General features: G+C 40.1%; 2 protein-coding genes across 2 annotated transcripts in view; both read left to right on the forward strand.

The window, feature by feature from the left end:
- Positions 1-2,499: 2,499 nt before the first annotated feature.
- LOC132683388 (uncharacterized) overlaps positions 2,500-21,587 on the forward strand; it is a 62,276-nt gene continuing 43,188 nt past the window's right edge. The window contains exons 1-3 of the mRNA XM_081790149.1: positions 2,500-2,545; positions 5,691-5,707; positions 5,939-6,742. Coding sequence (XP_081646275.1) covers positions 2,500-2,545; positions 5,691-5,707; positions 5,939-6,742 — 867 coding nt within the window. The remainder of the gene's footprint in view (positions 2,546-5,690; positions 5,708-5,938; positions 6,743-21,587) is intronic.
- TBL1XR1 (TBL1X/Y related 1) overlaps positions 6,848-21,587 on the forward strand; it is a 177,493-nt gene continuing 162,753 nt past the window's right edge. Inside the window, exon 1 of the mRNA XM_060639244.3 lies at positions 6,848-7,556. The gene's annotated coding sequence lies outside the window, so the exon portion shown is untranslated. The remainder of the gene's footprint in view (positions 7,557-21,587) is intronic.

The raw sequence follows: 21,587 nt of genomic DNA on the forward strand, positions 1-21,587 counted from the left end.
ATGGCCAGCACGTTATTCATGTGATACCAATGCAAAACATCTACATGGGATCTGTACTTGACTTAGATTTGTGATTTCAAGTGAAAAGATATGAGAATTTCATTAAATCAGTAAACATTTTCACAATGTTCAACAGAACTTAAGATGCATCATATCTTATAATTAGTTTATCATATTTATAAGTATTACTTACTTGTGATTCTTTTGTTTCTTGAGTAACTAAAGTATTTTAAAAAGAAAATTGAATACATTAAGTCTATAAATGCAGCTTAATAATTCAAGGGAATTTAATTAATCAAATTGTAAACATTTCCTTAAAAGGAAAGTTAGACATAAAACGTGCAATTCAAAGCTTAAAGGAAAAGTCGGTTTTCAAATTCAAAATAAATGAAATTGAATTCTTGTATGTTGTCTTCCTCACCCACAAAACCTGTCTTCAAGAACATTCCAGACCCAAGTTGCCCTGTGGTGTGGGGATGCTAGGGGTGGTGATGAGAGGTAGGGAGTGAGTGGGACAAAGATCTTTCCTGTGAAATCAGTAGATACATTAATGGTATCAAAGAGTGAATCCAATTGATTACAACCACATCTACATTCAATAAACATTTTTTGAGATTCTGATCTAGGAAATGGTGCGTCATATAAATATGGTAAGACATGGTTCCTATCCTCAAGTAGTTTCTCCTTCTCACTTTGCATTTCTCTGTTCTCCTCACCTATTGAAGGATTTTTCAGCAAACACTTGCACTTTCTGGCCTTGATCTGCCTCATTTCACTTAGTGGAACAATAGACGTTGCAATCAGTGTTGAATTCAAATCTTTGTTTTGCCAATTGCAGCATGATGCAAGCTCTTTGGTCTCATTTGATTTCCTCATGTATCAAACTGAGATAATATTATTTACTGTTTCAAGTTGTTGAGAAATTTGGAGACGACAAACATTACACTGCTTGGCAACAAGCTCAATAAATGATACCAATTAATATCATCTATGGTTTCCATCAACATCCTTGCATAGATAGAATGTCACCTTACATTCACCTAAAATATTTAGGTTTCTGAACCTATTAAGAGCAGAGAAGCATTGATAATAAGAGAAAATATTTGGGACAAGAGCCAATTGAAGGCAATAGAGAACTCTTCTTTACCAATAGTCACCCTCAAGCCAATGATATCTAGGTTTATGATTTAAAATATCATTACTTTACTGACAAGTCCCAAAATTATATTTCCAGCTTTGATACTGAATACCAGATTTGTATATCTAGCTGCCTAGTCAATATTTTCACTGAGGTGTCTGATAGCCACATCAAACTCCAAAACAAAACTCTTGATTTTTCCCATGAGCTTTCTCTTCTCCCAGCCTCTTCCATCTCAATAAATGGCAATTCCATTCTTCCACTTGATTGGTCTAAAATCTTGGAATCACTGTGGACTCTTTGTTTCTCTAACATGTCACAAAATATACCCAGATTCTCTTGTTTAAAATGTACACAGAGTTTAGCTTCTTTCACCTGTTCCTGCCACCATCACCCACATTACCATCCCCCCACTAGGACTTCTGGACTGGCCCCCAACTAGGTGTCCTCTTTCCACTGTTGCACTGTTGCAGTTGATCTTCTGCACAGTAGTCTTTTTAAAACATCTAATGTGATGGCAGGAACTAGAAATGCATTCTTAGATCACTAGGTAGAAGATGTGTGTTGAGACAGCAGAGGTATCTGGGTCCTTGATACTTCATCAGCTCTGGAATGCTTACATTTGAATGGATACTGAAGAGAATAAAACGATCATCTTGGTTAAGGCATTTTTATATTATCTTTGTTATAGAAGTCAAACTATAGCCTAATACAATGTTCTTTGAGCATCTGTCTGTCTTTCCAACCCCTACCTGACTCAAGATTGGCATGTAAATTCCATTAGAGTAGGGGCTGTGTTTAGCTCACTGTAAATAGCTTCTTGAACAGTGTCTGGCACACTAAACATTCAATAAGTGTTTGTTGAATGAATGAAAATAGCAAAACCATCAACATAATGCAGGGCCTTGTTTAGTGCTGCCCTGAGGAAGCTGGTCAGTATAAGTAAGTGATGGGTACAGCAATATGCTCTGTGTGTGGTTGGTTTTCTATTCTGACTGAATCACAAAGGCAGGATACAACCTGCTATTCCCATTATCTGAGAAGCATAAATACTTGTAAGATGGCTGTGTGTTGCTTTTGTAATTTAAATGAAAACTCCCAAGTAAAGTTCATTGTTGTAATGAAATCAGGTCACAGAGTCATGGAAAACTGTGACAAGGTTCACAGTGATGAGGAAAGGTCACAAGTCTCATGCTAAGCACAGATGGAGAGAAGAAGCTTGTATGCTGAGATCTTGAGATGTGTGGCTGAGATGTGCATCAGTTCGGATGGCAAAAGCTGATAGCTGGAAGAACCACAGACAAAGAATTGCACAAACTGAGTCAAAATGAAACAGAAACGTATCACAGGGTATCGGTAAGATGCTTGGGGGTAAATGCTGCAGACAGAAAGCCACTGAGTTCCCGGGTGAGTAAGAATATAAAGAGTTATAGTTACCAGGATAATATTTTTGGTATCAAATATCTTTTTTATGCTATTGTGTTTTGATCACTTTAATTACACAGATCAACTAACGCAAAAAATATATAAACATATATAGTAATGAGATACTGTAGACCTGGGATTAAACCACCTTAATTTAGAAATGTTCTATTTCCTGAGTGATGGAAGTTGCAAAGATTAGGCTATCTTGCCATACAACACCCCCTTGGGTGTGATATTACTGAAATAAAACAAGTCAAGATTTGTTTAGTCATTTTATAATATATATGTAACTTCTGGTAATAGTTACTGGTATGAGGTTTCTCTTTGTTGAATAATTAGCTAGAGAGTTCAAGGGAACTTTCTTAATAATTTGTCTCTTTGCTTTAAAATTTCTCAGTAACCATAATTTCTCCTTTCTAGAAACATACTAACATTTATATTCAAAGCACAAGGGACAGCTTTAAGATTAGGACAAAGCACTGAAAATTAGTAACAACAGTTACTTCTCTGTCTTGTGCCTAACTATTGCTTGAATTTTGGTGAGGCCTCTGGTCATGTGTACTAGCTATGTTGGAATGACTGGAGGGTGGGGTGACAATACATGTGACCTTTTTACGGTGGCTCACTTATCTGAACATTTCATGTTGAGGCCACACTATCATTTCAGATAGGTTCCAGGATGTATTTCAAAGGGATCAGAATATGGTCTCATAAAACTCCTTCCCTAGGGGAAATCAAGGCTTTTCCCATTTAGCACTTTTTTTTTTTTTTGTCCAAAGGTACTTTAAGTAAAGACTATGGCACAGGTCCCACCTTTGGTGAATTTTATCATGTTCAAATAAAGTAATTTATGCACAGAAATAAATACCTCGTAAACTACAAAAATGTAAAGAAACATACAGATTATTGTGATAATAACTTCATTAGAAAAGGAGGCAGCTTGGTGTAGGGTATAAGAATTTCAGGCTGGGGGCCCCTGGGTGGCTCCGTTGGTCTCTTGGTTTCAGCTCAGGTTGTGATCTTGGCTCTGAGCTGAAGGGTGTGGAGTCTGTTTGGGATTCTTTTTCATTCGGCCCTCTCTCCCCCTCCCCCGTACTTGCACTATGCGCTCTCTCGCTCTCTCTCGCTCTCTTGCACACACTCTCTCTCAAAATAAATAAACAAACAAACAAAAAAAGAATTTCAGGTTGGGGTGGGTAGGGAGGCCTGGCTGGCTCAGTGGGAAGAGCCCATGACTCTTGGCCTCTGGGTTGTGAGTTCAAACGCCATGTTGGGTGTAGAGATTACTTAAAAAAATAGATAAACTTTGGGGCGCCTAAGTGGCTCAGCTGGTTAAGCGTCAGACTTCCTGCTCAGGTAGCCATCAAATGATTTGTGAGTTCAACCCTGCATCTGCAGTCAGCACGGAACCTGCCTCAAATCCTGTCCCCCTCTCTCTTTCTGCCCCTCCCCCGCTCACTCTTTCTCTCAAAAATACACATTAAAAAAATTAAAAACACAGATAAACTTAAAAAAAAAAAGAATTTCAGGCTGGAAGTCATGGACCCTATTATTACATTAAGAAGAAGGGTGGGCCCTTCCCTGGAGAGGGAAGGATAGAGGTCATTTTGAGGGAGGATAAACCGGAGGCTCCAGGTATGGAGATGAGTATTAAAAATCAGCATAGTTGGGAGGTTTCATTCCCTGGAAGAGTGGTTTGATTTTATAATAACTGCTGCCTAGAGAAGATCCATGCATGGTGGCACGAAGTGAAACTTCAAAAACAAGCTAGGACTATACATTTGTTTCATTGGGTGGCTCAGATAAAGAACCCTAATTGTACTGGGTTTACTTACTGAAGAGAGGATTATGCTTAGTGAAATACATACGTCATTAATCAAAGCTTAAAAATATTAAAATAAAAAAGGAAGATACTATACTCTCATCATTTCTGAAATAGAGTCTTTGCCAAGGTGTCAGTACTGCAGAAAATAAACCTCAGCTTAGAATCTTCCTGAAATGCAAAGCGTGCTTTCTTTGTGCTGTTTCCCTGTACACTCAACACAGTGTTTTGAAAACCTTCAGTTATCTAAATTCCCATCAGGTGACATTGTTTAATCTAACATTCCCTCTTTCGTATACGAAAACAGCTCTAAGGACAAACCGCAGAGATGCTTTGAACTCTCTCTCTTCTGGTGGTTGGGAGGGAATTTCCAATCTCACTCTCTTTCCTTTGCCTTCCCAACCCCTCCCCCTCCCCGCACCCCCTACCACAAGTAGGTGAGGAAAGGCTTCTGGCTGCTTTCCTCCAACCCACCCCCGCACTCCCTACCACAAGTAAGGGCTCACCAGGGGAAAGAACCTTTGACCTTGGTCAAGAAAAGTACCTGTCTAATCAGTGAGCTTATTAGGCCACCAGGAGTCCACATGTGTAAAAGTTAGTTGGAATGAACTTTTTTTCTTTGGTGTGAAAATTTAGGTCTCTGGTATTGGGAGGGAAAAAAAAGACTGCTTTAGAATAATACACCTATTTCAAATATTGTCATGAAAGCATAAAAACAGAACCCTTCTTAAAAAGGCTGCAGAAAATATGATTTTACTTTCAAGACAGCAATAACTGAAAAAAACGAAAAGGTTTCTTTCAGGTCAAATCTTAAAAAGGTCCTAGGCTTATACAAACGTCTAAGACCCCAACCCCTGCTTTCAGAGGGCCTTAGAAAGATTAACACATTTGTTTTAAAAGCTGGTGCCCCTCTTTTCAAAAAACAATCCGTTGCACTCCTCTCCTCATATTGTCACATTATCACTCATCTAAGTTATACTTTATAAACTGCTTTGATGTGGTATACACATGCAAAAAGTATACAAAGTGGATAAACTTCTACTGTCAATGCTGCTGTAGAGGTATATATTTAGTAAACATTTAGTTACATTATTTTATTTTTGTGAAATGAGAACTGATCAACCAAACCTTTCAAACAGACCCACCAGACGATAAATACCACCATATGTTTGATTCACAGTACATTTGGGCATAAACACTTCAATTACAGCTTTGTGTTTAGTATCAAAAACCTTTTCTTGTGTGCGTGTGTTTTCTCTACAGATCCCGTGCTCTGGATTACATTTTGAAAATCGCTTATTACAGATAAAGCCCCTTTCCAGGTACGTTTCCGAGAAACATATGTATTTATGCACACAAAGGTGTGTGCAGATCTTTTCACAAACAAATGTCCATATGATGCCTGAGCCGCGCTCCCCTGCACATGCCCACCGCGTGGTGTGCCCAGCCGGCCACCCCGCGCAGCCGGGGTGCCCACAGGGACAAGCTGCCCCCGAACACGCGGAAGCCCCGCGGGGCCTCCCCAGGAAAGTTAACCGGCGTTTTCACACCAGCTGCGGCGCGAGCCTCCCCGCCCCCACCGGGCCTCGGGCTGCCGGGCCAACACCCAGGCCTCCCCGCACCCGGCAGCGTGCGGCGGTGGGGGCGGGGCGGCCAGTGCCCCGGCGGCGCCTCGCAGCGCCTGCGGGTCTTTATTTTTAAAAGACTGCGCCGCACTCGTACAGCCCCCAGCGCCGCCAGGGCGGGCGGGAGCGAGAGGAGCGAGGCCGGCGGAGGCCCCCCCGCCGCGCCGCCGCCGCCTCCTCCCCCGCCCCCCCCCAGTCCGCGGCGCCCCTCCCCCGCCGGCCCCTCCCCCGCGCGCCCGCCCGGCGCAGGCCGCTCGGGTTTGTTTTGCTGCGCGGCCGCCGCCGCCGCGGGCCTCGCGAGCTCATTTGTGCCTGGCTGGTCCCCATTCCTCTCTCCCCAGTGTTGAGTGTCTGAGCCGTTGGCTGCTCCGAACCGTTTGGCTCTTTCCCTTAGTAACAGCTTTTACCTTCTGCCTCAATTCCTCTCCCCGCTCGCGCCCTTCCCCCGCGCGCCGCCTCCCCCCGCCGCCGGCCGCGTGCGCCCCCGCCCCTCCCCCCGCGGCGGGAGCACCTCCGCTCGCCACCTGGGGACCCGCGCCGCGCTCCCCGCCCCCGCCCGCCCGGCGCCCATCCCCCGCGCCCTCCGCTCGCCGGGGTTATAATTGCCTCTCACCCCCCGGAGGGGTTATTTTGGGGGTGGTTGGAGGCGGCGGCGGCGGCGGCGAGGAGGGGAATTTCCTTGTGCCTCCATTCCCGGGAGGGGGGAGCGGCGTCGGAGGCCACCGTTTCCAGGTAAGCGCTGGGGGCCGGACCCCGGGGTGGGGGCGGCCGCGGGCCGGGGCGGGGGGCGCGGGCGGCGCGGGCGGAGGCGGCTGGGGGGCGCTGGGCCGCGGGGGGATGGGCACAAGTGGAACATGCATTTTTCAACTTGGCCCTTTGGCGAGCTGGGGTTTTGGTGGGGGAGGGGAAGTCAGGGAAGGCATTTAGGGTGCCCCATCCCCCCTTTTTCCTCTCAGGCTTCTTTGAAATGCTCACGTGCCTGCCCACCCCCTACCCTTTCCTGATCTCGGGGATCCTCACCCTTATTATGTTGTTGTCCCCGAAAATGTGCGCCTCGGCCTTCTCCCTCGCTTCCACCCTTCGTGCATTTACACCCCCTTTGTGTGTGTGTGTGTGTGTGTGTGTGTGTGTGTGTATGTGTGTGTATGTATGTGGGGGGAGGCTTTCAGGAAAGAATTTGCAGCAAATTGAATCAAGGAGCCATCATGAGGCCGACTCTTTTATAGCCTATTTTTAGCAGAGGAGAGGGATCTTTTCGGTGCACGTTATTCTGTTGGCAATGGAAATCTGCTCCCCTCCCCAGGCGCGTCCCCGGTGCAGGCGCGGCGACCCGGGTTGGCGTGCTAGGGGCTGCGGGCGGCTGTTGGGGCCGCGCGTCCCGGGCGGGGGCGCCGGAGGGGGAGGGGCGCGCGGCCGCGGGGCCGCACTCCCGGACGTGTTTATTTGTAACTTAGTGCCTTTTATCGTCTTAAGGAGGTATTTGCTAGAGCCTCTTTGAAGTTGGGTTCAGAAGTGTAGAATTGGCAAAGTTATTGCCAGCTTCCTGGTAAGTTTTGGGTGGCACAAAGTCACATTATTTTCTGACAGTGTAAAGGCCACGTTGTGAGGGTGGTTTCTCGGTAACTTCCTCTTTGCAACCGATGTCATTTTTTTTTTTTTAAACAAGCCGACTTTTATTCAAGTGAAATTATTAATCTTAAATGGCAGCTCGAGGGAAACCATGCATGTGTTAACATGTTCAGTATTTTTGGAAGTTCCTAATTTGCCGAAAGAGGCATCACTTTGCAGTGGCAACCGAGATTAAATTTAGGTTGTGAAAATGGTGTTTCATGTAAAATTTCGGTTGAAATGGCTCTTAAAGAATGCTCCTGTTACTAAGTTACCTCATAACATTCTCTAAAATAATTTGGTGATTACAAATGACAAGTGCTGAGACCTAGTTAAAAGCTATATTTTTCTCAGTGTCTGGAGTTTACTTAGAATCTTGGACTGTGCACCAAGGTGAAGAGTTTTAGTACCTATGTCATTTACGGTTGACTTAGGGAAGTTTACTGTTGGCTTCCTTGTTTTCCATACAAGAACCTTATGCTGATCTAAATAAGCTTGTTAGTAAAATGTGGTGGGTGAAATGATGGGTGATTTCTAGTCTGAATTGCCTGACCTCCCCTCCCCCCATGTAATTAAGTAATGGTTTTTCTCCTCCATTTTTCCCAAAGACTCCTTTATCAGATTGCATAGTATAAGGCCCCTGTGGTGTTTTCATCTACTTACTAAACCAAATTATAAAAAATATAGTAATTACACATTGAAGATACAGTGAGTGACTTTTTGGCTTTCTCAGTTTAGTTCATTTTCATTTTTGTTAAATAAGACCTGTGCTACATTGGTGTTTGTTAGTAATCCTTATTTCCTGAGACTGTATGTTCTCACCATTTTAAGAAGTTTGTAGTCTAGGGAAATAGGGCAGCTTTGTCTCCATGAAAACAGTGTGTTTGTTGGGGTGTATCATGGGAGTTCATGGCAAGCAAGCTTGAGAAATCATCATTGAGGGTTCTAGAAATAGTTAGCATTTACCTGTGAAGGAAGGGTGGCAGAAAGAAAATATGCCTACGAGTGGTTAGGCGTGAGATGTGTGTTTATACTTTTTGCTCTGAAATTGTGGTTTTTCTGCCTGTTTGGAATATGTTTTTTTCCCTGTGTTGCTATAATGCATTGTGTGATCTATGTAACCACAACCATTAAATCCACAAATAACTACTCTTTTTTGCTATTTGAATAGTTAGAATGAGATCTATAGGGCAAAATGGTACACTGTATGGAGGATGAAAACCATATGTAAGTGGGAAAAGTTTCCCTTACTGTTACAGAACTTAATGGACTTGTTAATGACTTAATTGTTGCAAAGCTCACCATCAGTTTATAAAATGCTTTTCTTGCATATACCAACTTTAGTTATTAATTTGGGAGATGTGGTATATGTGGAGTGGCCCCTTGTGGAGGTTGTATTTTTGCATTGGTTGTCTCAAAGAAGTGTTAGACATTTTAATAACTTTTTGCGTGTCCATGAATTTTTTTGTTACTTGTGTTTTCAACATCTAATTAAGGTTTATCATGATTATCATGATACGTGCCTACCAGGAAAATAAGTAACTACTTCCTGAGAGCCTTTCAAGCTAATAAGCAGAAAGGGCAAAAGCTTAATATAAATATAGGGGTTACTGATAAAAAGAGATGTGACTAATGAACCTTTGTAATGACAACTTGTTGAATAAATACATGTGTTCCTACATAGCAATGATGTTTAAGTACAACCTGGTCAGCTGAGTAGCTGACACAGGAGTTCTATGATTTACTCCAACTGTATTACTACAGAGAATTTCTGACTTAATGTATTTTGATGAAGTTAGTAGAAATAATTTGTTGGGTTTACTCAATTCCTGTGTCTTTTATATAAGAATTGAGAGGAAGGGTGCCTGGGTGGCTCAGTCAGCAACCGACTTCGACTCAGGTCATGATCTCACAGTTCATGGGTTCGAGCCCTGTGTCAGGCTCTGTTGCTGAATGCTTGCTCGGAGCCTGGAGCCTGCTTCGGATTCTGTGTGTCCTTCTCTTCTACACCTCCTACACTTGTGCTCTGTCTCACTCTGTCTCTCAAAAATAAATAAATGTAAAAAGAAAATTAGAAAAAAAAAGAATTGTAAAGAATGTGAGTGACAGTAAGTCAGGGGAGAGAGATGGCAGAAATATTGGCACCGTGGGACTGTATTTTTCTAGTATATGCGAATTTGACTTATTTCACAAATAACATTTGTGGTTTGTCACTGAAATACAAAAATCAGCTAACAGAGCCATTTATACATCCCCATAGTATAGAGGGGTTAGGACCCTGGGCTGTGTAGTAGACAGTTAGTAAGAGTATGGTCCAGTTTGGAGACCATCATGGTGGTATCGCCTGTTCTATCACCAACAGAAACTTGAATTAAAAAAAAAAAAGCTGATGCTGGAGAGGTTTACTCTCCACCACCTGCAGGATTAGACTCTGTAAGAGTACAATTAATTGCCCTGTTATGAAGAGCCAGAGGAAAGAGACTTTGCTTGGGTTATGATCTAGGAAAGGTGTGAGGTGCTTTCTCTGTCATGTATACCTCAGGCTAATCTTATGAAGTGGGTAGTACTGGATCTGTGGATGATGAAACAGAGGTGCAGGGTTAATTCCCTTGTCCTAGGCCACAGAATGATCAAATGATGCATTAGGGTTCTAATGTAGGTAGGTCTAAGTCCTAGTCTGTGCTCGTTCTGGATGAGTGTAGCTGTGCCAGATTTTTCCAGCTGTTTTGTCAGATGTCCTTGGAAAAAATTAGCGTTTATAATTCTGTAGTTGGGCATCTCTATTAACTGTGTCAAGTAATTGCATGGATAAATGAAATTCATGGGAGTCCTACCTACATCATTGTCTTTAACTCTCTAGAACCATTTAATAAGATGCAATCCTCTTGCCAACTGCTCTGTTTCCTACCTTTAAGATGGACAGCAGTGAAGTAGCCTTTCCAAGTACTGCCAGTAGAAAAAAGAAAATATGGTTCCATGCCTGAAATTAAGAAGGAAAAGCAAGTAAGAGTATGTTTAACTATCCTCATCCTCAGAGTATGTATTCCTCAAAACTTGTGTAAGAATGTCACGTTAAGTCTTTTTGTGTAGCATAGTGTTCCATTGGGGGTCTTTGAGGCAAACTGCCTGGGTTCAAACTCCAGCTCCATTCCTTACTGCTTATGCAACCTTAAGGGGAGTAACTCCCTCTTTGTTTCCTCTTCTGCATGATGTGGACTGTCAGCTTCTAGAGTTGAAAAGATTGAGAGAATTGTATGTGTAAGGTGCTGAGAATAATACTTGACATACAAGTATCATGGAAATGTAAGCTGTTAAACATGATGATGTTGGGTTTGGATTTGAAGTTTGCTTCTTTGTATTACATTTTATTTGTTCTTTATTTTAGTGGGGCCGTGTTATAGAAAATATTTAGTAGTTTTATTTCCTGAGTTTCCTGGGTAAAATATTTGAAATAAACTTAATGTATTTGCTCTTGAAGTTGTGATTGAAGACTTAACCTTGAAGAATTAGATTTGATTTTAAAACTAGGAACAATATCAAGCATTGTATAGTGACAGTGCTAGTGCTGGGTCTTTTGCCTTTTTTTTTTTTTTTTTGAGAATGAGGGTATGTGCCTGAGCACCCACCCAAGTTAGGGAGGGGTAGAGAGAGGGAGGGAGAGAATCCTAAGCAGTCTCCACAGCCATTGACAAGGGGACTAGGGGCTCCATCTCATGACCCTGGTATCATGACCTGAGCTGAAATCAAGAGCTGGATGTTTGGGGTATGGAGGCGCCCCCAGTGTTGGGTCTTTTGCCTGACTTTTATTGCTGTTCTTTTGTTACTTGGACTTGGACTTTTTAAATCTCCCACCATTTGGAACATTTTCTAACTCTTTAAATAAAGGAATTTTGTTTTTCAGGGCTGGATCTGGCAAGTACCTAGGATCTCCTTTTTAGATTGGAGTGATGACTTTAAGTGGATCATTGTTTTCTGTAGCCTTGACCTTTCACCTGTGTTCTTGTTCCATATTTTCAGCTGCTGTCAAGACAGTTCTACTTGGAAGTTCTGTTGCTCTGATACATCTCTAAGCATTGTCTTATTTTCACTTCCCATTTTTACTATTAATTCAGCAGTGATGTTAACTACTAATAGAATTTATGTGTCAGGACCACACAGCTGCTTTGACAGGGACTTGGACAATCTGAGTGGCTGATACCTTGATTTTAAGAGTGAGGAAGCCAAGGCTCAGTAGTAAGGGGCGCACAGAGGGGTTTAGGCCCCGTGTGTCTGATTCTAGGCCAGTGTTCTTAGCTAGCAGTCTACTGCTTCACAGTGAATGAACGGAAGACAGAATGAATGGTTTTAGGTCTGGATTATTGCATTAATTTTCTAGTAGGTTGCTCTGAGCAGGCTTTCTTCTCCATTCTGTCTTCTGTAACTGCTTGGCAGTGTAATTTATTTAAAATACTGATTTCATCGTGTCAGTTCCTTTGCTGTGGAGAACCCATAATGGCTTCCCTTTGCCAACTGGATAGGGTTCATAAGCTTCAGTCTGGCTTTTTAAGGCTCTATTTTACCTATTCAGCTATAGTTCCCTCTCTTCTCCCAAACTGTGATTCTGGCCTGCCTATCAGATACTGCAGTTTTGACATACACGTTACTCTTCTGCTTTTCACTCATGCTTGTCCTTCCCTTTGTCTTTTTTATAGTCTAGTTTCAGTCCACCTTCCCTGAAGCTGTTTCTGGCTATCTCGACTCAGGATATTTCTTCACTGAGATACCATCGTGTTTAATGACTATCACAACCTCCATAATTATTATTTCATGGGTTTGTTTATCCTAGCCCCAACTGCATGTTACATTTCTTGAAGGAAAGGGCCTTTTTTCTTCTGGTATTAGCAGAATTTTTGATTTTTGTACCATACTGTCTTCATATTACAATGGATTGTTTCTTTCTACAAGTGCCCATGGTAAAATAAGTGGTGATGGGTCCTATACTACTGTTGATGTGGCCGAAGCTTCTGTTGGACTTAGGCCTTCAAAGTTGAGGTGTGCTGTAGCAGCACTTAACTGTTAATTTGAAAAAAATCTTGATCCTGGAATTGTAGCCATGATTTTGGTGAGGAACCTAGTCTAGTTGGGAATCCTGTCACCCTAAGTTGGCTTTATTTGGTTGTATTTGTGGCAGTTATAATGAAACTTAGGATTTTGTACTTATTTTCTTAACCTCTCTGGCTTTTTTGCTCATTATTTTCTCTGTAGTGTGCCTAAATAAGATTGTGTTTTTAGCATCTTGACCACATTGGAATCTCATTTGAGTCATTACTGTGAGGGTATTAACATTCAGTGTAGAGTGTGTCTATTTTATGGTGTAGGTGGGTTCAGTCTACCAGAAGAAAGTTATCATAACCGTCTCTTCAGTAGGTTTTTATGGTAAGGCTGGGTGCCATATTAGTTCTTCACAACCTGGGTAATTTATTCTAAAGCAACTAATTTGGTATTATATCCTGTTGAATTTTTTAATATTTAAATAGGTTCTCAGCATGATTTTATTTGCATCAAACAAAATGAGCTGCTTGTCCCCCTGCTTTCTAAGAGCTTACACTTTTTTATTTTTTTAATTTCTTGAGAGAGAGAGACAGAGCACCAGTGGGGGAGGGGCAGAGAGAGAGGGAGGCACAGAACCCGAAGCAGGCTCCAGGCCCTGAGCTGTGTCAGCACAGAGCCCCACGCGGGGTTCAAACCACAAGATCATGACCTGAGCTGAAGTTGACACTTAACTGACTGATCCATCCACGCACCCCTCTTAGAGCTTATGTTAATTTAGAATTAATACAAACTGTATAGGTCGTGTTGAAAGATCAACAATTAAATTTCAGTAAATATACAAAGAGTATCCAGATTAAAGAATGTGAGATGAATACTTTGAATGAGGAAGAATAGGTAGTGAATGTTTAAACTGAGGAGTTTGCCATCTGTTTTCCTCTTAAGCAATTGTAAGTTTTTTTCAGGTGGTAGAACAGAGGAGAACATGGAAAGCAAGGGTCAGAGATGGTGCTTCCAGTCTCTTAATAGAATAATTCTTTTTCATATAAAATTGTACTCTGGACTCTCAAACATTTTTTTTTTTTTTAATGAGACATTTAAAATTTTAAATACCTTAAAAGTAGTGAATAATTTTTACTTTTTAGGAACTAGATACCAGTGTACTTCTTGATATCTAGTTTGTCCGAGTTCAAAGGTGGTAATTAGTTCTTTTCTTTCATTTTTTTTCATTGTGTCCTTTCCAGCACATTGTGTGATAGGACATTGTAATGACATAGATAATCAGTTAAGTGGATGTTTGCTGCTTTGTTGTTACTGTTATCCACTTAAATGGTGGCTAGTATTTTAATATGGATTCAGTATTAAGCAAATAAATTTTTATCATTTTTTGCAAAGCCATAGTTACAAGGGTAAATCATTTAGTTTTTAGAAATGCAACTGAAGAGGTTCAAATGAAGTGTTATGTAAAGCTAGTTCATCCTTTCAAGGAATACTTGTATAGTCAATTCCTGTGTTAAAATTTGGAGATTCTGTCATTTATGTAATTTTTTTGAGGGAGATCTACATGGAAAATATGCTTAATGGCTAAAAATCTATAACCTTACATAGAATAATAGAAAGCATTTGACATTAGCATAAGCAAACACCTCCAGAGAATTTATAGTAATGGTATAATTTTGCTAGTTACCTTCAACTGCTAGTAGAATACAGCTTATGGGTTAGTGAGAGGTGTTTTATGCTTTCCTCTTAATTTGAACAAGCTAATTGGGTAGAATGTATACTGATTTTGTTCCATTTCTATTTTTTGGCTATCAGATGTCATTAACTCTCAGTATAAGGCAATTGGGTCATCTGCTTTGGGTTTCTGAAATAAGGTAATGGAAATAGATAATGAATGAATTTCCTTAATGTCTTTTTTTCCCTGTGTAATTGTTCTTTTATGGAATAGAATTTATCATACATGTGTGAATTTTTAGATGCTATATGTAGCTTTAGTATAGTTCTTAGGCACCTTTTATACTTAAGTTTTCTCCCACTAAAGTAATGGGTTTTCTTTAAATCACCTTTCTCTGTTTTCTTTAGTAAACAGTGTATCTTTGTGAGATCCTAGACTGAGTTTAGGATTGCAGTCTGTTAACTGTGTCAGGGAAGTAGTTTTCCTATTCTGTGAGAACTAACAGGCCCTCATGGTTGGGGGATTACTTCTTTGACCTTGGCTTTCCTTTTATCCTGCTAGCAGAGGTCACCAGTTTTAACATCTGTTGAGAGTTGTTTTGTGTGAAGTGTTCCTTTACAGATTTGTTTAGAATTAATGTTTATAACTTTCTTGTTAGTATTTATAGGTTCTCAAAGATACATTTAAGTGAAAAAACAGGCAGAGGATGTTGTAGTCTGCTGCCATTTTAGCTTGCAAAAGGGGAGAAGGGCAGTGAGGAGGACACAGACATGATGGGAGAGTGTATGAGTTGTGTGTATGTATGTTTGTTTTACGTGTTTAGGATGACTACAGAAAGATACACAAGAGACTAGTAACAGTGATTTTAGGGGGTGAGGTTGGGATGGGGAGATCATGTGGTCAGATGTGGGAGAAACTTATTCTCATGTATAACCTTTTGAACTGTTTGAATCTTGCTATGTCGGTATTACCATTTTAAAAAAAGTATTGATTGTGAAAAATCAAGGCATCCGGTTAAGAATTCTTAATATTTCTATTTCTTTAATTTGGACAGTCAGAAGAAGAGAGAAAACTTAATTTTTCCTATGCTTCTCAGACAGTTCTTGAAGAGCTGGAATTGTGTATATTTCTGCAAACACTTAATTTGTCAGATTTGTTGGGAAAATTAGAGCCACTGAGTATGATTAAAAAGTGTTGGTCTGTTCCATGATTGGGTCAGCAGACCACTTGAACTATTTAGTAATAGTGACTTGGTGATTTTCAAGTCCTATCCAAGGTCGATAATTAGAAATTCAGTGCAAATATTAGAAGGAGATACTGGTTGTACAGATGTATGTAGGTGTTGTCTGATTTCAAAGGTGTTTTGCCAAGGGTTTGGAAATCAGGTGAAAATTGTATTTCTCATAGTTTAGTAGTTGATTTTTAATAATTGTGATAGTTTTTGGTATAATGGGATTTGTGGAACTGGGTTTTGATACTACACAATCCCTGACTTGGGAATTTACATGTATGTATAAGTTGGCGTCACTTGTAATTGTTCACTGAATGTTTAGTTTATTCTAAAGGGTGTTCTAGTTGTGCTCCTCATTTTCAACTTAAGCTGGAAAGTCTCAGAGAAAGGTAGCATCTGTTTTTGTGCCTTTAATTCTGCTTCACTGTGACTTGACAGTGTGACCTGCCTCCCTGGGAGCAGTGCTTCTCTCTTTAGTGATAAGAGAGCTAGGCAGGGTAGGTGTCTGATCTTAGGCAGTTAACTCTTACTGTAGTATGTTGCTGTGGCGAAGAGCTCGGTGTCTGGAGTCGGGCATGGCTGGTTTGTCACCCCTACTTATTAGTTGTATGACTCTGGAAAATTAGGTAATTCCAGTTTCCACTCTGAAAAATGGAAATAAGGAGTAATTAATACATGCGTCATAGAACACTTGTGAGGATTCAAGTGTGAATATGTGTAAAGCAGTTACCATAGGCCTGGCACATGGGAAGTAATGCTTGCTACTACTTGGTGGCTTTGTTAAGTGCAGCAGTAACAGCTGTAGGGAGAGGCAGAAAAGTGACACTCCCCCTTGTGAACCTGTCAGGGCTTCCTGTGGCAACAGCAGAGAACTGGATGGCCAGAATTCCCAGTTCTGTATTTTGTGACTGAGCTTTTGTTGCTCACTCTTCTTTTTCTTTTTTTAATCTGGAAGCTATTTTATTTATTTAATTTTATTTTTTATTTTTTAAATTTACATCCGAATTAGTTAGCATATAGTGTGACAATGATTTCAGGAGTAGATTCCTTAGTGCCCCTTACCCATTTAGCTCATCCCCCCCTCCCACAACCCCTCCAGCAACCCTCAGTTTGTTCTCCATATTTATGAGTCTCCTCTGTTTTGTCCCCCTCCCTGTTTTTATATTATTTTTGTTTCCCTTCCTTTATGTTCATCTGTTTTGTTTCTTAAAGTCATCATATGAGTGAAGTCCTATTATTTTTGTCTTTCTTTGACTCACTAATTTCACTTAGCATAATACCCTCCAGTTCCATCCATGTAGTTGCAAATGGCAAGATTTCATTTTTTTGATTGCCAAGTAATGCTCCATTTTGTGTGTGTGTGTGTGTGTGTGTGTGTGTGTGTGTGTGTATATATATACACACCACATCTTCTTTATCCATTCATCCATCTATGGACATTTGGGCTCTTTCCATAATTTGGCTATTGTGGATAGTGCTGCTATAAACATGGGGGTGCAGGTGTCCCTTCGAAACAGCACACCTGTATCCCGTGGATAAATGCCTAGTAGTGCAATTGCTGGGTTGTAGGGTAGTTCTAGTTTTAGTTTTTTGAGGAACCTCCATACTGTTTTCCAGAGTGACTGCACCAGCTTGCATTCCCATGTTGCTCACTCTAAAATGAGAACTTGGGGGCGCCTGGCTGGCTCAGTCAGAGGAGCATGCGAATCTTGATGTGAGGGTCTTGATGTTGGGTGTAGAGATTGCTTAAATAAAAATAAAACTTAAAAAAATAAAAAGAGAATGTGTACTGTGTGCCTTTGTTATGTCTCTAGTACATATATATATATTTTAAGTTTATTTATTTGGAGAGAGAGAGCACAGTGGGGAAAGGGTAGAGAGAGAGGGAGAGAGAATACCAAGAAGCAGGCTCTGTGCTGTCAGTGCAGAGCCCAATATGGCGCTTGAACTCACAGAATTGTGAGATCATGACCTGAGCTGAAACCAAGAGTTGGACGCTCAACTGATCGAGCCACCCAGGCATCCATCCGTATATGTTGTTTTACAGTAATTTTTAAATATTTTTGGTCACCTCTTGATACTTAGAGAAAAAAAAAGTTACTGCTTTTCCTAAAAAAAAAATAGTCTTTTTACTTTCTGGAATGGACTCTCCACTCCTTTTCTGTTCTCTGGCAAATGAAACACTCCTCTCTGGCTCCCCAGTGGATGTTGCTTGTATGGATCAGTTATTTCAAATATGCATGTTGCATGTTATGCAGACTTGGACTTTCACTGAGAAGTATATAAGACATAACAGGATATGTATATGTGCAAAAATACTGAAGTTTTGCTTGAATAGCTAGTATAGGCATTTTCTATAATCTTTCATTTAAAAACATGCTTCTATAAATTTATGAATTGAAAATGATTTTATTTACCAAATTTAAAAAATACTGGTTTAAAGTAATGTAGAATTATAATTCTCTAAGTTTTATGGATTTAGAATCAGTACTAAAAATTAGAATCAAATTGTCGTTGTGAATGATAGAGCATAGGTAAGTCACATTTATTGGTGCTGATTTCTTTAGGTAGTTTTCTGAGGCTCTATTAGGATTCTGAAGTTCTAATCCCCCAAAGTGTGCACTCAAAGTAAGATACGAAGAATAAAGACATTTGATTGCTAATAAATGTGAATATAAGATTTTTGGGAGGATTAATCTGCCAGCATCTCTGGATTAAGAATCCTGACTGCTTTTCATAAAGAATAGTAACAAAATAATAACCATTATAGTAAGATTTTTCTATTTCGTTAGAGAAGAAGTTTGTATAAGATTGTCTTATAGTGTTTAAAAACTGACATACCACAACATTTTGGCTGAATGAAGTTACACCATCGGATTGAAGGTTAAGCTTCTTTCTGTGACAGTCTTAAGTTGACGTCCTGGCCTGTGACCACTAATCCTCTGCTTCTAGCACAGATCTCCCTTTGAGTTACTTGTTGAGTCCTGTCTCACTAGGCAAAAGCCTTCTTTGGGAACAGTTGTGTTTCACCCATCTTTATCCTTAGCATCTGGTAGGTACAATGCTTGACACAGTATTTCAATGATATTTTAATAAATATTTGTATTTATAAATGTTTTAAAATTCATCAACAGATTTAAAAAGTTACCAAGGTGGTGCATTTAAAAGATAGTAATTTTACTTTTCTCTGAATGTTGTTGAAACAGGCAAGGTATTATGAAATGAAAAGAACAGAGAATTTACTTTAGAAGCTTTTGTGTTTTTTACCCTTTGTCTACTCATTTGTAGGAGAGTATTTTTTAAGTAGATAACAATCTTTTGTATCCGTGGACCCTCTGCTTCTTGAATGTGGGTATGTTTTCTAATTTGGTGCTTCTCTACTTGCTTTGTTGCCTGTTTTTGGGTCCTATACTCATGAATAGCTGACTGTCTTTATTTCATCTAGTCTCGTTTGCCCTTCTTGCATTTTATTCTAGATGACTCATGTATGTTCTGTAGTAGATAATATTGGTTGGTTCATTTGGTCTGACAAATCAACATAGAGGTGATTTCCTACAAGTGAGAACTGGTAGTAACAGGAAAAGTGACTTTTTTTTTTTTTTTTGATTGTAACAGCATACTAATGACCTTTGATAAGTATGATAAGTGCATACAGTATAATTTACACAAATGCATCTGTTGTTTTATAGCATACGTGGTGGAAACATTCTTATATGCTGTTTACTTTGGCACTATGAAAGATGCTCACTAAATGTCAGTTTTCTTCCCTATACCCTATCCTGTGGGTTTTTCTTCACACTCAGGGTGAAATCCAAAAGTCCTTCCTTAGCTTGTGAGGAACCCCCCACCACATAATCTGCTCTGTGACCACCTCACAAACCTTCTCCTGTTTCACATTGCCTGTCTTCCCCTCGTTCACTGTGCCTAGCCATACCAGCTCCATTCCCACTGAACAAGCTTGTTCCTGTCTCAGTGCCTTAATTGCTTTGCTCTCTGCCTCAGGCTTTGCCCTGAGATTGTCATATGGCTAATTTTTTTATGTCATTCAGATTTCACTTCCAGTGCCACCACCTGAGAGGTCACACTGAAATAGCTGCTCACTCCTTAGCCTTTTTCAGTTGCAGGACCCTCGTATTTTCCTCATAACATTTAGTCTCTCTGAAATAGCCTTGATCATTGTTTCTTTTTGTTTGTTTGTTTTATTCACCTCTGGAATTTACACTCCATGAGAACAGGGATGGGTTCTGTCTTGTCACTCCAGGACAAAACAGGACTGGTAGGTGTTCAGTAAATATTTGAGTGAATTGTTTGCTCAGAAATGCTTTTGTAACCAGCTGATAGCTTTAACTTGTTTCCTCCTTACAGTAGAATACTGGAAATAATTCATTAAAAATCAGCATTTAGGGAAGGGTCAAAAGAGGCTTATTTATTGCATTTACTGTTTGGAATCCCAGGGATGTATATGTGAGTGCTGTATGCTTTTCTTGGAGGAACTACTACAGATGGTATTTGAATCAATCTGGAAAAAACAGGTAAATGGATAATTGATGAGCAAATTTGAATATGTGCTTCTGTTACCATAAAATGTTAGATTTTAAGAACTTAACACTTTCGTTTTAAAATACATATTTCATTCAAGTTATGTGATGAGAACTAGATATTCCTATTTATGTTTTTTACAGGTTAAAGAGATTCTTTAATTTGCTTTTAATTCCATTTACCTGTGCTATTCTGTTGCGATTAATCTAGGCTAACTTCACCAAGTTGGTATATGAATTAGAACTCGTAGGTGTACAATAGACAGTTCAAGTTAGCTTAAGCCAAAGAGAGGGATTCCTTGGCAATAGAATCCCAAAATGGATTGAACTGTGGGAAGAGCATGGGGTCTGCAAGGCTTTAGGCACAGCAAGAACTAGAGCCATTTGAATATCACCAGAAATCTCTGTTGACAGAATGTGTGTGTGTGTGTGTGTGTGTGTGTGTGTGTGTGTGTGTTCTGGTAGGTTAGTTTCATTCTTTGAGAAGATTAACTTTCTTCACACAGTGGAAAATGTCAGTGCCAGAGTTTTTATCCATTGTTTTCCCCTGCTGTAGAGGAGGGACTACCTATTTATCTCATCAGGAAAGATCTTGAAGTAGTGATGAGCTTGGTTTGGGAAGGTGCCCATCATGGCCAGAGGCCATTTAGAAACAATGGCTGCCACTTTCCAGTAGAGCAGTGGGAATGACATTTGAGTAAACCAGGGAGCCGCTGGACAGACAGCCTCTCTTCCCCTCCCCCCCACACCAAAATGTGCATCCATTTATAGTTGGGAAGGTTGTGCATTTAATCCATGATGGACTGTGCCCATAAAATTCTCTTTCAACCAGAACTGGCATATATTTTGTTGTTCTCAATGTTTTAAATATGTATTGTTTTTTAAAATGAAAAGTTGGGATTCCTCATGTGGTAGTATTTATAATTTTATGTACGCTGTCTATAACTAATATGGGTGTTCAAATGAATTTATCTTCTCAAAACGAGTTACATACTAAAAAAAATTGATGTTATTTATTTTGGTTTTGTTTTTCACATTATTTCTGCTAATTTTACAGGTAACAGAAGCCCAAATTTGAGGGCAAGCATTAGAAAATTATCAACGGGTTAATTATATATTTTTAGGGGATATTTTAAACCTTGAAGAAGATAACTACCCTTGTTTGTCCTAACCAGATACTCAAATTTAGCATATAGCAAAATTAATGAGTTGTATATTCTGAAGTCATTTTGAGCAATACTTCATCAGTTCACTTAAAATAAAAATTGTTAGCCTTGTAGACAAAGCTTTTTTGTGACCTAATAGAAATTAATTTTCGTGGACTTCAGTTGCTTCATCTTGAGAACATTGAATTGGGTCTCTGAAGTCTCTTCTGCATCTAATATTCTTTGATCATATGATTGCACATATAATTTAAAAATTAAGCTAGGGGCCTGGGTGGCTCAGTCGGTTAAGCCTCCGACGTTGGCTCAGATCATGATTTCCTGGTTTGTGAGT

The sequence above is a fragment of the Panthera onca genome, chromosome C2, assembly GCF_046562875.1.
Source record: "Panthera onca isolate mPanOnc1 chromosome C2, mPanOnc1 haplotype 2, whole genome shotgun sequence".
NCBI lineage: Eukaryota > Metazoa > Chordata > Mammalia > Carnivora > Felidae > Panthera > Panthera onca.